Source organism: Homalodisca vitripennis, chromosome 2 (genome assembly GCF_021130785.1).
Source record: "Homalodisca vitripennis isolate AUS2020 chromosome 2, UT_GWSS_2.1, whole genome shotgun sequence".
NCBI classification, from domain to species: Eukaryota; Metazoa; Arthropoda; class Insecta; order Hemiptera; family Cicadellidae; genus Homalodisca; species Homalodisca vitripennis.
Genome location: NC_060208.1, coordinates 52909431 through 52925854, shown reverse-complemented (window position 1 = coordinate 52925854; position 16424 = coordinate 52909431). Strand labels below are relative to the sequence as shown.

The 16424-nt window shown below is 34.7% G+C and overlaps 1 protein-coding gene across 6 annotated transcripts in view; it reads left to right on the top strand.

Moving 5' to 3' along the window:
* LOC124353937 (putative fatty acyl-CoA reductase CG5065) overlaps positions 1 to 16424 on the top strand; it is a 49368-nt gene that overhangs the window by 29336 nt on the left and 3608 nt on the right. For 4 of the 6 annotated variants that reach the window (XM_046804002.1, XM_046804000.1, XM_046804001.1 and 1 more), the window contains 5 exons: positions 4958 to 5103; positions 9564 to 9673; positions 11910 to 12105; positions 12935 to 13189; positions 15023 to 15280. In XM_046804002.1, coding sequence (XP_046659958.1) covers positions 4958 to 5103; positions 9564 to 9673; positions 11910 to 12105; positions 12935 to 13189; positions 15023 to 15280 — 965 coding nt within the window. Of the gene's footprint in view, positions 1 to 4957; positions 5104 to 9563; positions 9674 to 11909; positions 12106 to 12934; positions 13190 to 14220; positions 14318 to 15022; positions 15281 to 16424 lie in introns of those variants that run through there. The other 2 variants (XR_006921647.1, XM_046804003.1) reach the window with 2 other exon arrangements.

Below are 16424 nucleotides of genomic sequence, written 5' to 3'. Positions count from 1 at the left end.
TTTTTAGAAGAAACAAAACGTTGACAACTGTTTTGGTTCGAGGAGAACCTTTTTATAATTTTAAAAGTGGGAAGTGCAAAACTCTATGCAGAAGAGGAAAAACTTTGAAGAATATACGATCAGAAAAGGTGAGCAAAGGAATTCCTGTAAAATCCGCCAAACTTGATGATGTGAAACGACTTCTAGAACTTCATTTTGGAGAAGAATGGAGCCAAAACGAACTTTTGCAATACTATTCAAATGTATTTGTTCAGCAAGCCAACTTAAATACCGGTAAACCTATTGAGCATGAAGATATTGACTTCGATTTAATGGAGGATGAAGATGAAGTGGTTGCATAGAAACCTTTTTACATTGATGTTGTGGACAATAAAGTGACATTTTCATGATGTTGTTGGTTAAAGTTCTTTTTAATTACTTTTTATTTTTATATTCTCGTTAAGTCTTCACAACCATGAAAGGGCACTATTAAAATAAAATCATCAAGTCTTTTGTACTTATTAATAAATATGAATAAAATTAAAATTTGTCACAGGTAATTTATTTATTCAAACCCTTTTTAACTGTTTTTGGAAATTAAAATCATTTCAACTGATTTTGGAAATGTACCAAAAAACAAAATGGCTTCTTGTACAGTTGCAAAACCAGTTATATTCATTATCATTTCCAAAACCAGCTATATCCAAAACTCAATATTTAATTACTAAAAAACAAAAGTCTTGTGATTATACAGACTTTGTTAAATAAAAAAAGGACATTTTTCTAACATTTTTGGTGAAAAAATCAAAAAGATATGTTAATTAGTAATGTTTTTATACGTTTTTAATGAATACTGTAAAATTACAAAAATTCTAAATAACAGGTTTTGGAAATGGCCTACTCAAGTGTTCACTGAGAAACTAGGTCAGTATACAGGCGAACCAGTAAAACTGAATCTAAAAGAAAATGCTAGACCTAGGTATTTTAAGCCAAGACCGATACCATTCTCATTGAAAAGTAAGGTAGAAAAAGAACTACAACGCTTAGTTGACGAACAAGTGTTAATTCCAGTAAGCAGCTCGGAATGGGGAACGCCCATTGTACCAGTATTAAAAAAGAACGGTGAAATTAGGCTATGTGGAGACTTTAAAGTTACTCTAAATCAGTATCTAGAAGTAGACAAGTACCCGATACCTAGAATAGAAGATTTATTTGCAAATTTACAGCATGGAGAACGTTTCTCTAAAATAGATCTTAGTCAAGCCTATATGCAATTAAAGTTAGACAGTGAGTCACAAAAATTATGTACAATTAGCACGCATAAGGGTCTTTTCTCATATTGTAGAATGCCTTATGGAATCTCATCAGCCCCAGGCATATTTCAAAGAGTTATTGAACAATCTTTGCATAATTTAGAAGGCATATCAGTGTTCATGGATGATATTCTTATCACCGCACCTAATAACGAAACTCATGTAAGTAGGTTGCAAGAGGTTTGTAAACGCCTGAGTGAAAAAGGATTTACCGTAAAGAAAGATAAATGTACGTTCTTTGTAGAAAAAATCGAGTATCTTGGTTTTAATATCGATAAAAATGGACTGCATACCTCTGAATCTAAAATTAAAGCTATAAATCAAGCACCTGTACCTAAATCTGTCACTCAAGTCAAAGCTTTTATTGGCTTGGTAAATTATTATGGAAAGTTTATCAATAATTTGTCAACAATCTTGAGTCCGTTGTACAACTTGTTAAAAAAGGACGTGCCATTTGATTTTGATGAAAAATGTCTCAAATCATTTAGCCGTGTCAAGGATGTTTTGACTAAAGCACCAGTTTTGGCGCATTATGATTCAAAGTTGCCTGTAAAACTAGCAGTAGACGCAAGCTCGACAGGGCTGGGCTGCGTACTTAGTATCATAACCCCTGAAGGCGTTGAGAAACCTATTGCATACCACTCTCGTACTTTATCACCAGCAGAATGTCAATATTCACAAATAGATAAGGAAGCTTTAGCAGTAGTATATGGAGTAAGGAAATTTCATCAATATTTGTATGGCCGAAAATTCACATTGTGTACTGATCACAAACCTTTAATTAGCATATTTGGACCGAAAAAGGGTTTACCTGTTTTCGCAGCAAGCCGATTACAAAGATACGCATTATTTTTAAGTGGATACAATTTTGATGTACAGTATGTAAGGTCAGAAAAGCATGGTAACGCAGACGCATTATCACGCTTACCATTAAGCACTAAACACGTTGTAAATAATAACAATGAACCAAGGTGGAAAGGTACCTATTTACACTGTATCGCTGAAAGTTCAGAACCTTTAACTTTTGAAGATGTAAAAGCTGAAACCCAAAATGATCCTATTATAAAACAAATACATAACTATGTGATTTACGGATGGCCAAATTTTTTGTCAGGAGAGAATAGGGAATTGTTACCTTATTTCCAAAGGAAGGACGAGCTAACAGTTGAGCATGGCATTGTTATGTGGGGATATAAAATTGTTGTTCCTAACAAGTTGCGTAGCTACGTATTAAATGAGTTACACGCGAGTCACTTGGGAATTGTAAAAATGAAGTCAGTAGCAAGATCCTATATTTGGTGGCCAAATATAGATGAAAACATTGAAAGCCTAGCGAACAATTGCTCTTCCTGTCTTATGGAACGTTCTAGTCCTAGTAAGAGTAATCTACATGTTTGGCACTATCCATCTATGCCATGGGAAAGATTGCATATTGATTACTTGGGTCCTTTCAAAGATAAGACCTACTTGGTAGTAATTGATGCTTACACTAAGTGGTTGGAACTATTTGAAGTAGGCTCTACTTCAGCTAAGCTAGCTATAGAAAAGTTAAGAGAACTATTTTCTAGATTTGGATTACCTGTCACTATCCATAGTGATAATGGACCACCATTTACCTCAGTTGAATTTAAAAATTTCATGCAACTTAATGGTATAAGACATACATTTTCACCAGCTTATCATCCTCAGTCTAATGGTCAGGCTGAGAACTCAGTTAAGTATGCTAAACGTAAAATAAGATTGGCTTTTCAAGAAAATATTGATACTAAAGTAGCCTTGAATAGGATGTTATTTGATTACAGAAACTCCGTTCATAGTACTACTAACGAGACACCTGCCAAATTAATGTTCAATAGACCACTAAGGTGCAGGCTAGATTTACTCAGACCTAATGTAGCCAGAACTGTGCAATTAAAACAGGACAAACAAAAAGAATATTTTGGCGGTAGAAAAACGAGAATTCTATTTCCTAATCAATCTGTATTAGTGAGAGATTATCGCTCTAAAGACAAATGGATAGAGGGCATTGTAATAAAACAGTTAAATAATGTGATGTATTCTGTTATGACAAAAACTGGTTTAATTTGGAGTATACATATTGATCAGCTGATAGGACTACACAGTAGTATTGTTGACAGTGACAGTCAAATTCCACCACTCAGGACCGTACAGTTGCGGAGCGTGAGACAGGCGCTCAGTGTCCGCCAACTCCAAACCCAGTCAGAATTAGTAACACTGACCTCACTAGATCAGCTGGTCTCTCCCCCTCCTCACCGCATCATACCTCTCCATGTCACATCACTACCCCTCATTCTAGACCACGTCTTTCTCTACCCTCAGCTGTTCCTTCTCCTGTCACTAGAACAGCTGATCATACAAACAGATACCCAACTCGTATTAGGAAACCTGTAGAGAAATTAAACTTGTAAATAACTTACAGTACTTAAGGATGACATTTAATAATGATATGTGTTATTTATATTTAAATGTGTTTATTATATATTTATTATTACACTTGTATTGTTTAATTTATCTATGACTTGTGTGAATTCAATTTATTTTGAAATTTGGAAGGGAGGAAATGTAATGTATTGAATTACAATAATAATTATAATAATAATTATTATACATATTATAAATTGTTACTGGCAAGTTAAAGCCACAGCCAAAGTCCAACTGTATGATCGTATGATGCTGTGACGTCATATGGGGTGATCAGTTTGAATAAATGCCATTGGCTGTTCTCATCACGCCACCAGATCATACCACCACTACCACTTCCAGTGTCCTGCCCTTGTCTCTCTCTCAGTTACCCTCCAACCTTAACCGAGCACAGTCGATGATGCAAACTAATTCAGTCTTTTATTCCGATTCCCCGTAACACGTACACAACACCCTGATTATACTCTCTAGTACAGATTTATTCACTGGACTTGGATCTTGTTACAGGCATTTGTGTACGTGTCCACAGCCTTCTCTAACTGTGACTCTGTCGTTATACCAGAGAGAGATAGTCCGTCTCCCGTGTATCCTGAAGCCCTGATTATACTCTCTAGTACAGATTTATTCACTGGACTTGGATCTTGTTACAGGCATTTGTGTACGTGTCCACAGCCTTCTCTAACTGTGACTCTGCCGTTATACCGGAGAGAGTTAGTCCCGTCTCCCGTGTATCCTGAAGCCCTGATTATACTCTCTAGTACAGATTTATTCACTGGACTTGGATCTTGTTACAGGCATTTGTGTACGTGTCCACAGCCTTCTCTAACTGTGACTCTGCCGTTATACCGGAGAGAGTTAGTCCGTCTCCCGTGTATCCTGAAGCCCTGATTATACTCTCTAGTACAGATTTATTCACTGGACTTGGATCTTGTTACAGGCATTTGTGTACGTGTCCACAGCCTTCTCTAACTGTGACTCTGCCATTATACCGGAGAGAGTTAGTCCGTCTCCCGTGTATCCTGAAGCCCTGATTATACTCTCTAGTATAGATCTATTCACTGGACTTGGATCTTGTTACAGGCATTTGTGTACGTGTCCACAGCCTTCTCTAACTGTGACTCTGCCGTTATACCGGAGAGAGTTAGTCCGTCTCCCGTGTATCCTGAAGCCCTGATTATACTCTCTAGTATAGATCTATTCACTGGACTTGGATCTTGTTACAGGCATTTGTGTACGTGTCCACAGCCTTCTCTAACTGTGACTCTGTCGTTATACCGGAGAGTGTCTGTCTACCTCCTATCTGTCCGGATACCTTAATACTGCTCTCGGAGCTGCTCGATGAAAAAATGTTGGACAACATCGCGCCTCTGTAAGTGCAAAGTTATGTCATGCATTGTACATTGTATGCTTAGTATAGCCGTTTGACTGTTGGACTAATGCTTGAACTAATGGATGAGTTGCAGTGGGACGTTGGTACCTAAAATTATACAAGAAAAAATAGGTCCAGAAGTTGTACAATAATTGTACAGTAAGATAGATTACTAAATGAAATGATTATTTATTATATTTAAACTGTTTAGTTTACTTCTTTTTGTAAATAAATCATTAAAAACAAAAACTCCTTTACGTTGAAAGTAAAAGTGTTGGAAGATAGTTATAACTTAATTTTTCTATTGGTTATTTTATTGACAAATATTATATTTTGACGTTTATTTATTGATTATTTGCCAGTATATTAAATATTCTTTATATATATTAATGATTCTTTATTGAGTCTTTTGTAAAAAATGTATTGCATTAGGAATAATACTCAAAAAGTCTTACGAAATTTATTTAAAGCCTGTTTTATAGTTAAGGAGGCTTACATTGTGATAATTTTGCAATTGAAATCCGGAATATAAATGGGGGGGGGGAATTCATGACCACAGGTGCTAAAATTTGAAGGGCACCAAATTAGGAAACAATAAAAAAATTAACAATCATTCACAAAATGCAAGACAACAATAGCTACCAAAATATAACCACTGTAGCAGTTACAAGCTACCGTACGCAAAATGTGCACTTTGCAAAATATTAGACTACGTACAACATTATTATTCAACCATTCTAGTAGGTTGCAATTAGACAAGATAGAGATCTGAATAGAAAAACGTTCGGACGATTGATCTTTGTTCAATTTATTATGATTTGTTAACTAATCAAGACTTGCTATCAAATGCTTAATCTAGTAAGATTATATAACGTAAATGTTTAATCTTTACCGAAACAGTAAAACGATTTTCAATCAGTATTTGAAGAGAACCCATGACCACAGTAATAGCAGTACAGTACAAGAAATAAAACCTAATGCCGCGTGAGGTATCCTCGGCCAGCTGTCTGCAGAGTGTTGCGAGCAGTTAGGTCTGGATCGAGGCTAGGGCGCACGATACAACCTCGGGTGAAGCATAAAATAGACTACGTCATGCAATGTTAAGCTCCTCTGAAAAACGAGCCGGACTCCGAGGTTTTGGGTGGCAAGAATCTCAAAACGCTTGGCCCACGGCACTCGGCAACAAAAGTCGTTTCACTCAACCACCGCCGCCGGTTAATACACCAAACAAGGTCAAGAGTGAAAATGTTACATAATAATATTATACCATTTTGTTTGCTACTCATGTTTAATTTAAATTTAATTACGAGTTTTAAAATGTAAAGTGTCTATTTTTTATTATGTGGACCTTCAGCAGACACGTCATGAATAGGCCGCTAAAAAAATATAGTACACCTATACATTTTGGCCGACCGCCATGTAGGAGCAAGGGTGGAATAAAAAGTGGAAGGATTCAAACATTAATAAAGTTTATATTTAACAACATATTAATGGACAAAAGTATTAGAGTAGATTAATAAAGGATATAAATTCTTATTTTAATCTAAAATGTGTATTAAAGTGTCGTAGATTCTCCTCGTAGATTGTTGCTTGTGCTTGGGTGTAAAATTTGTATTTTTAAAGATACAACAGGTGGCAACATTTGTCGTAAGCAATGGTAATCTGATGTGATCCCGACCTCCCGGAGTTTATTGACCCTTCCCGAGCCTAGCGGGTCATTGCCATCCCAATGGCACAGTTTTGTTTTTTTTTTTGGAGTCGTTAGAACTTTGTAAAGGTTAAGTGAGACTAGATAAAGTGAGAAGTTATTTTCAGTACTTTTGAAAGTACTGGTCCTCAACGAGATTAGAAACGACAGACTTGTAATTTACAACTTTGTAAAATGTCCCAAAAGGGCCCCGATTGGGGAGTTTTCAAATGTAAACATGGGTTGTATGTACATCAATTAAAACGTCTATTTACACTTAACATTTAGGCAAAAAACGAAATTTACCGTATTTACAGGATGTACCAACACATTTTAAAATAAGCCGTTCAATTTAAGAACTGTACTAACGTAACAAAAAATGATACTGCACAAAATTTTCCCCCTATTTTCGAAATTTTACTCTTTAAGTTTGGTATAGTTATTATTTATATTTGTTTCTATCTAATCAATAATGTGCCTCAGAGCAAAACTAATCCATACTGTAAATATGCCGTCTTACAATGTCAAAATAAACTAATTAAATTCTGGCATACACAATAAACTAAATGACTTGAATTCGTCACTGCTGCCATCTATAGTAAAAGTCAGACAATACAACTATCATAACTATTTGCAGCACGCTATAACATATGGTATTTTGTTCACGCGAACACAAAATTCATGAATAATTATTTTATAATGAGCAGTAATTGCGAATAAAAACATGTTTATGGTTTATTCCGATCTCCAAGAAATATTGGAATAAAAGAAAAATGTCCACTAGATTTTATATGATGACTATCAAACATCTAAACAGCCAAACATGGGACTGTCAAAAATCATTTGTCACAAATTTTCTCATATGTAATATTAATAGGATACTAAATATCTAACTTAATCAGAGTCAGATTAACTATGTAACTTAGAATCAGAGAAAAGTAAATTGAACATATTTCCTCTACTTTACAATGTAATTAAATATTGCGATATATGTGAAAGACGTTTAAGCTCTCTAAACACTATTTAATTGGGCTAACATACCCTCTACACTTACTCCTTGTTAATGCTTGCCCCCATCAAAATTGTTGGCGGTGCCCATGGGGCAAGTTGTATAGAAAATCAAAATTATATTTTATACATCAAGCGTCTATTGTTAGATGACCCGTTATCTAGGTACAGGCCGAGGAACGTCGCAGTGGGTTGAATCGGCTAGCAGTCGAAATCTCTGGTTTGAGGCGCGCTTTTGTTTTGAGCTTCTTCGTTCTTTGTCGCCGTCTATTTTGGATCCCTTCACATGAACATGACTCCATATTTCAGGGGTCTAGTCTGCGATAACGTTATATTTCAAATGATTCACGTAGAGAACGGTGAACTGGAGCTAAACTCAACAATCGCATAGAAGTACAGTATTATCCAAACTATCACACATTTGTGTTAAAAAGATACACCTGCCTTTTTCGCGGACCACTCAGCTTTCTGTCCTCGTTTGTACCCTCGTTTTCGTCCTTGGGAATTATTCGTATGAATGAATATATTCTGTGAGCTTGATACAATACAGAGTCCTTGCTTACCAATCTTTGTTCATTGACTGAGCGTTAGCAAAGTCAATCACTCCAAGGACTGAAAACTTCATCTTTGTCCGTCTATCCGCACGATATCTCAGAACGAACTATCCTTGAAACTTGAAATTAATTCCTATAAAGGCAACATTGAGTTCGAGTATAGTATATGTCACTCCATAGGATGGCTGATTGTTAACGAACTAACATTTCTATGACCTTATGGGTTCATAACCATGACGATGAGAAAATTACAGAATAAATTTTAAAACAAACTGAGTACAATTATATGACTGTTTAATGTGTGACATACAAGTTAATACATGTTGCTAATCTGTAGTCTATGGTAGCTATAGAATAGAAATTTTGCATTCAGTCTCAGCAAAGCTGGTTAAGACAACACACGGTGTGTGGCATACTCCTTCCCAGCTTGTAATATTAAATTTCTTTGATTCAGTCTAGGAATCATATCAATTTATATAAACATAATCAGTATCGTTTCACTTATCAGTGCAAAACAAATTCGCTCCCACCTCAAAGCTTTTTATCTAGTGTATTGTGTTGTACAAGTAATTCAATTTTCAATACTCACGGGCTCGCTACATTCAATAGTTTCCTCTGTAATCACGGAGTGAATGGCTCGTTTAGTTATACTGATCTCTCTATTCTTATTCATTTAGCTACTGTAAATAAACGTGTCTTTAGTAAAAGTCATTTGCTATTTTTGGCACACTACAATTTCGTGGAACGCTTTGCATTTCTCGTTTCCATAAGAAATCTTGAATCTACGAGGTTAAAAAGAATATAAGAACATTCTTATACAGAAATACAACGTTTTGTAAAGATTTCAAGTCAATCCAAACAGGTTGCTTGAGTTCACGACCACAAACATACAGAAACTGCGATTTCATATATAGATTACTATATAAAAAAACTGTAGTTTGAGAGTAAGAGTCTAAGAATAAATAAACTGTTTTAAGATGCAATTATCCTACAGTAATTTCTACAATTATTAAAACCATGTAAAAATTATTACCTTCGGTGTATAACTTAGTTTATGTAAAAGTTCACTTGTGCAGCTATATATGGTTAATTTTAAAAGAAATCATGTTAACTATTACCAAAGCATAATTATGCTGCAATGTAACATTGATTAAATGTATGCCCTCTTTCTGGTACTACTTTCTTATTTAATCTTGTACATTTCCTTCCAGATTGCTAGGTGCCAAGCCTAACACCTACATCTATACTAAGAGTGCTGCAGAGGGGCTGATCAACAGATTCAGTTCAACCCTGCCAGTTGCCATACTGAGGCCTTCCATTGGTGAGGAGTTTTTACTGTTTTTTTCCGACTGTAACCAACTTCTAGGTTGTATTCTAAATATCAAGATAATTTTTTTACCTATTCAGTACCGCATTGGAAAATCAGTTTTTCTAACTTTGAAAATTTTCTTGTTTTTCTATTGACAGAATTTACTTCACAGCATAAAATATATTTCATCCAATTATTTTAGAGGTGGTGTTGCTGTTCCATTCTGAAATGGGCAATATTTTAAATGGCATTCAGAAGTTTTGCAAGCTCCACAACATTAATAAATCATTGTGTAGAAAACTGAATAAATGTGATAGACTTTTACACTTAATGAACCATTTTTTCTAAAATCGAATTTGAACATTGGGATCATATTATACAACTTTCCTTACTAACCTATCAGATGAGTACAGGAGTCTCATACTGCATGATGTCATTCTAACTAGGAGTTAGATAAGAATAACAATTTAGCTCTGCATACCTAAGCTGCTAATAAGTAAACCTCAAAGGATATTCTTACATTCTGAGCACTGGAATGTGTCCTAGAAATTTCTCACACAGGCCTTTTTCAAATACACAATGTATATTTGTGTGTTTGTTGTGTATAAGTTGAGTTGGATATAATTTAATGATATTTTAAATACTAATACGCTTAATTGCATCTATTTATTATCAGATTTAATGGTATGATTGGAATAGATAAAGTTTATGATATGGGCCAAAGTAGTTAAAATGAAAGAAGTAGTAATAGGAAAAAAAAATTTCATATGAAAATGATGTAAGTTAATGGGTTGAAATAGGATTATATAAAGTCCCTCGGAACTCAAAACTTTTTTAGGACTGAGCACAGGGCATGCAGCTCATGTTGTCATAACCCGAATTGCTGGTTAGTTTTGTGTAAACATGTCCATTTTCAAAACCTAGTTTTAAGGCAACATATGCTGATACAGAAGGTTACGCCAGAGCAGATGTTTGCCATGCCAGCTCCCAAGTTTATAAGGTTATAAGTTGGCCTTATTATATATGAAAATACTATTAGAGGTGCCCTTACAGGGAATTTTGGATGCCTTCACTCACTGCTTCTCCAAAATTCACTATATCTTATCTCGTTCAAACTACTGTAGTTCTTCACCTGCAGCAGTATCTGAGATTACCCAGTGTGATATTTGAAGAGTGCATCCAGATGTGGCAAACAAGAAAATTCGTACACAGGAAGGCCCAAAGTGAGTATGGACTCGAGTATTATGTTAAAGTCAAGGGAAGAGACGATGCAATGGTTGCACAGGAATGCACTTGGTTTCTAATCAGAATCTGCTTAAGATTGTTGTTAGTCGTTCCCTTGATGTAATCAGTAATAATAAAGTAAAATTCTGGATATAGTACTCCTTCAGTCAAGAGCTCAGGATCTGGAAGCAACTTGATATATTTTATAAGAGAATAGTAACATGTAGAGCTGCCTTCTTAGGGATTTGGATTCCATTAATGTCTGCTTCTTATTAAATTAACCTTTACTTCATCTACTTCATGCTCATGTAACTCTTAAATAATATGCCTGAACTGCCAAATCATAAACTCTTTAAGATCTATCTGGGTGTTCATCAGCAAAAAGCACACTGAAAGAGATGAATACAGATAGGCGGCCCCCTACCCCCAACCTTGACCCATCCAGAATAGCTGGAAGCAGCACAAGGTCCTTATAGGACTAGGGGCAGTTTTCTAAGCTTCTTGTCCTAAGAGAAAAAAAAAGAAAAACCAAGGTAGCAAAATATTACGGATGGCTCTGCAAGTCGCAGATTGAGTTTGAGCATAAGGTATCCATTCCTTAGGAAAATAATGACTAGGTTGCACTAGGCAACCATATAAACTTAAATAGATTAAATTAACTTACCATAAGGATTGCAGGACAACATTCTATTATTCCTTTACTTAATATTATTTTGTTCAAAATATCAATGCTATTTGGTTGAATAGTATAAAAGATTATTCCAATAACACATTCATTAATGTTGTCAAAATAACCTTAATTCCAAGATATAATTATGTACTTATATAACACTGGTGGTTTCTAACTCTACTACTACTAAGTCATCACTATTTCTCATGAAATTATTTTGTTTATTCAATTTGTGGTAGTTTCCACCTTTTAAGCCTTTAGTTTCCAGTTAACAAGCATAACTTCTAATATTGTCTAAATAATAAACTTCTAACAAAGTTTGCACTACAGCTGCCTATTTTTGCCTGCTTACAGTGATATCTACACTATCAGAGCCGTTGCCAGGCTGGATCAATAATATACAAGGACCCACAGGAGTAGTGGCCAGTGCTTCCATAGGAGTACTAAGAGCAATTCTGTGCAACGATCATGCGGTGGCCAACCTAGTACCTGTAGACTACACAGCTAATGCTATCCTGGCACTGGCCTACAGTGTCGCGACCCAACAATGGTAGGCAACCCATTAGTCTGTTATCTAAAAATTAAATAGAAAATGAAGAGTAAAAATCAGGGATGTACATCAACTTTTCATCACTCATTAGGTAGATCCCTATAGTTTAGTATATCCAGATCATTTACCAATCGTGACGGATGTGGTTGAACCAAGTAGAGTGACAAGAAATTTACACTCCTGTCTGTCTATATATAATTTGGTTATACATTTACAGAAACGACCACATACAAAATAACTGAATAAAAAATGCGAAGGCTCTATGGTCTAATAGTCGTCTGATAAGTGATAGATCTGATTTTTTTTCTGATGAAGCAAATACTTTTTGTAAATCAATATTAATAGATAAATATAATATATTTGACACATAACAATGTATATCGTTGAATGAATAGTAAAAATTAAATTATTAATTTTTATCCTTAATGGATTGATTAAAAATAATATAATTCATGCTATGGCATAAATTTAATTCCATTTCAACTTAACCTTTACACTTCCATTTGCAGTAATGTGCAGGATGTATCCATGAATACATTTGTTATCTTACCAGTAGCTGAGTACTGTGAGTGGAAAAATTTTAAACGAAGATTCGTTTATACATTTTTATCCAAACGATTGATATTGATAAATTGCATCAAACATTGATCAATTTTAAATGCAGATTACCACACTACAGCAACAGAACTCATATTTTCAGCACAGTATTTTCTATTCAACATATTTAACCATTGTTCGTTTGATGGTTCAGAAACAACAAAAAAAACACATCTTTGGCTCTGCATCATCTACTCGTATGTTAAGATTGATTTTGTGTTCACCCTTTCAGGCACAACATAAAAGTAAAGAACGGCCTGCCAGTGATCAACTTCGTATCGACCCAAGCCAATAATATCACCTGGGGCCAGTTCGGGGATACTATGGAGAAGTACATACGACTCTATCCCTCCCTCAACCTCATGTGGTACCCCTTCGTGCTGCGACCTCAGTCACCCTGGTTATCTGCTGTCTACAACATTCTCTTACATTACCTGCCTGCTTTGGTAGTGGACTCTCTGAACACGTTGTGTGGCCGGCCAGCCAGGTTGTGAACTACACTAGTCTTTATTAGCATACTCTCACTTTTGTATAATGAAATATGGTTTTAAATGAATATATATTCTATTTGACAACAAAATATATGTCCTTCACATAAATCAGGAACATATATTCACGTGATACACCTAATTTTATATAAGACATCTGTAAAAACTGATGTGTCACATAAATGTGGGTAACCTTATGGATATCCAGGAGTGGCACATCACTAACCGCAAATATCGAGTTTCTGGGACGCAAGGATAATTCAATAGATCTAGTGTACTGAGGGAGATGACGGTTGACACTTATTAACAAAAATGTTTTAACAAAAACATTAATAATAAAATGAGAATTTACATTGTTTGTGAATTCTATAATCCCACAGAAAGAAGTCCCAATTATAATTAATCGGGCTGTAAAATTTAAGTACACCCTAGATACACCTGAGTGGAGTTACCCTGATTATACTCAAGTAGACCAGTAGGTGCATTAAATTAAATAAGCTATCAATTAACAAAAATATAATTTAGATTAAATTAAATAATTAATTAAAGACTCCGAGGTACTATACAAAAGCTACTAACAGCCCATGGGCTCCTTATCATTTTATTTATTACAGTGTTGTTTGTAAAGTTTCTTGTTGAAAATATACTGATAACTATTTGGACATTTATCTAGCGCTGTCTGTAGATAAATATAATAAAAATTATTTAACCTTTTGCATTTAACATTTTGTAGTTATAACTACACCAGCTGTGTTGTGTATAATGAGCTCAGTTATTTTGTTTTGTTGGTTAAGATGTTTTGATATACCGGTAACAACGATAAAATTTATGGTAAAAACAGATGAATGTTATATTAGAAGACTCTTGCAAGAAAGCAGTATTATGTATGAATATATAACAGTCTTCTGTGAAACTTTAGTGTTTCAATTTAAGCCAAACACACCAACTTTGAGATCAAGAACTATGTAAGGTTGAAGTAATTTACCTTTCAACCCCTGCAAAACATCGCCATTCTGCTCTTTTGTTTCAGATCACAAGCCATGGTACCACAGGAGTCAGTATGGATTTTTCTCTAGTCCCTCACCTAATTTGATGTGTGCAGTGGACCTGTTTTGTTTAGTGACATGGTTTGTGTTATTCCTGAACGCTTTAAACTTTCAGTTACATGCTTGATTTTTTACTTACAAATTGTTCTGAGACCAAGCTTAACTTTGGCATGTTCATCATTATACATTGATTAGTTTTATTTATTTGTTTGTATACTTAACCTCGTTTTTTAATGTTTTTACCATCTACAGAAGAGGATAGATTCCAATCCTAATGTTCAAATTTTGTAACAAAATGACAAATGTCAGAATCCTGTTATCCATTTTTAGCCCAATTACTACAGAATAAACTTTGTAGCATCTGATTTTACATAGCTCGTTAAAATTGTTTTATTATTTGATCATAATATTATATGAATTAAAGCTAGCCTTCCTTTTATTTGACCTATTCTGTCCTACCGTCTAAAGTGGATTAAAAACATAAAATTCAATAGTTAATATCTTCAATTTGTATTAAATTAAAGGTAATAATAATAATTTGTCAGTACATGGTATGTATTGAATAAGGCTTGTACATATCCCAACAGAGATATTGTCACTTAATGAAAATAAGTAGGAAAAACAGAAATATATGCTATTGAGCTGTAAGTTAGTATTAACAAAGTAAGGCATAGTTATTTTGAAAATGTAGTAATGATTGGGAAGTAGGACATGTAGGTACATTGAAAATCTCATAAAAAATATGTTTAAGAGTGTTAAAAACTGAGCTGTTACATGACTGTGCAGGTTACGAATGCTTTGCGGCCGCCTCGACAAATATTCTCAGGTACTGAGATACTTCTCCTGCCGGCACTTTCAGTTCCAGGAGAACAACCAGAGGCTTCTATGGGAGAGCCTGGAGCCTCAGGATCAACAGGAGTTTCCATTTCACATGGGTGAGATCTCCTGGGAAGTGATGATGGCAGAATACATTAGAGGCTGTAGACAATATTTACTAAGAGAAGAACCTGCCACAGTTGTCAAAGCCAGACGGAGGCTGCAGCTGTGAGTTTGATTTTCTTATACTTTAGTAGGAGGATCAAATTAAATTTTCCAGAGTTACAGATTTTGTTTTTGAAATAACTCTCATAAAAAATTTATGTGAAATTTTTGACCAAAAGAATTTAAAATCAATTACGTTGATCAAATCCATTGGAATTATTGCAAAGTCTGCTGAAGCTTAAGTCAGGCAGTCAGGGCAAGATACTTGTCTCTGATTTCTTATTCTCGGAATCCCGAACAACAAATTGATTATAATTTCTTATGGTATACAATACTACTAAACTATGCTAAACAGATGGGATACAAAAGTATAAAAGCATGACAATTCATAGACGTATACAGCAGAAACTCTAATCTTACTTCTTAAGTTTTTAAAGTACATAATAAAAAAAGGTAACCCAGCAGAGATCACTTCTGGCTGGTTTATACCTTCCAGTTGAACCCACCACTGGGTACAGCAAAAACCGATGTGTCAATTCAATCTGGGCAACCTTATGGATGTCCACGAGCAGGGCCGACGACCAGGGGGGCAAATGCATAGGGGTCCGGACTCATAGAGGGCCCGGGCTGACGAATACATACACACACACACGTACATATAATAAAAAATATTATATAATACTACAAAATATATATATATATATTAAATATCCGTGCTTATAATGTATGTTCTGTGTGTGTGTATCTGGCTATCAAACTTGCATAAGGGTCAAGTTATTACTATATGTGTTTAAACTTTGATTGCTTTTGCTAGAAATTACAGTAGTTATTGTGTTCACTTGTATTGTTGTTATGTTATTCTATATATACTCATCAAAACTTTGTACTGTCACCATATTAAAACTTATAAGAACAAAAGTTGCTGTAGATAGTCTGAGAATTAAAAACTCTTTATGGTTTAGCTCTTATGCCAACTATCTGAAATACACCTGTTTCTTAGCAAAACTTAACAAGAACAGCTAAACTCAAACAATAGATTCAAGGTTGAAATGACTCAAAGACTCCAAATTGCAATATGTTCAGGATACTATATAAATGTCCAACATTTGAGGAAAAATAAAACAGTTACATTTCCATATAAAATTTTAGTAGTTATATTCTTAATCTGATAATTTTAGAATTTTGAACATCCAATATATTTCTTCAT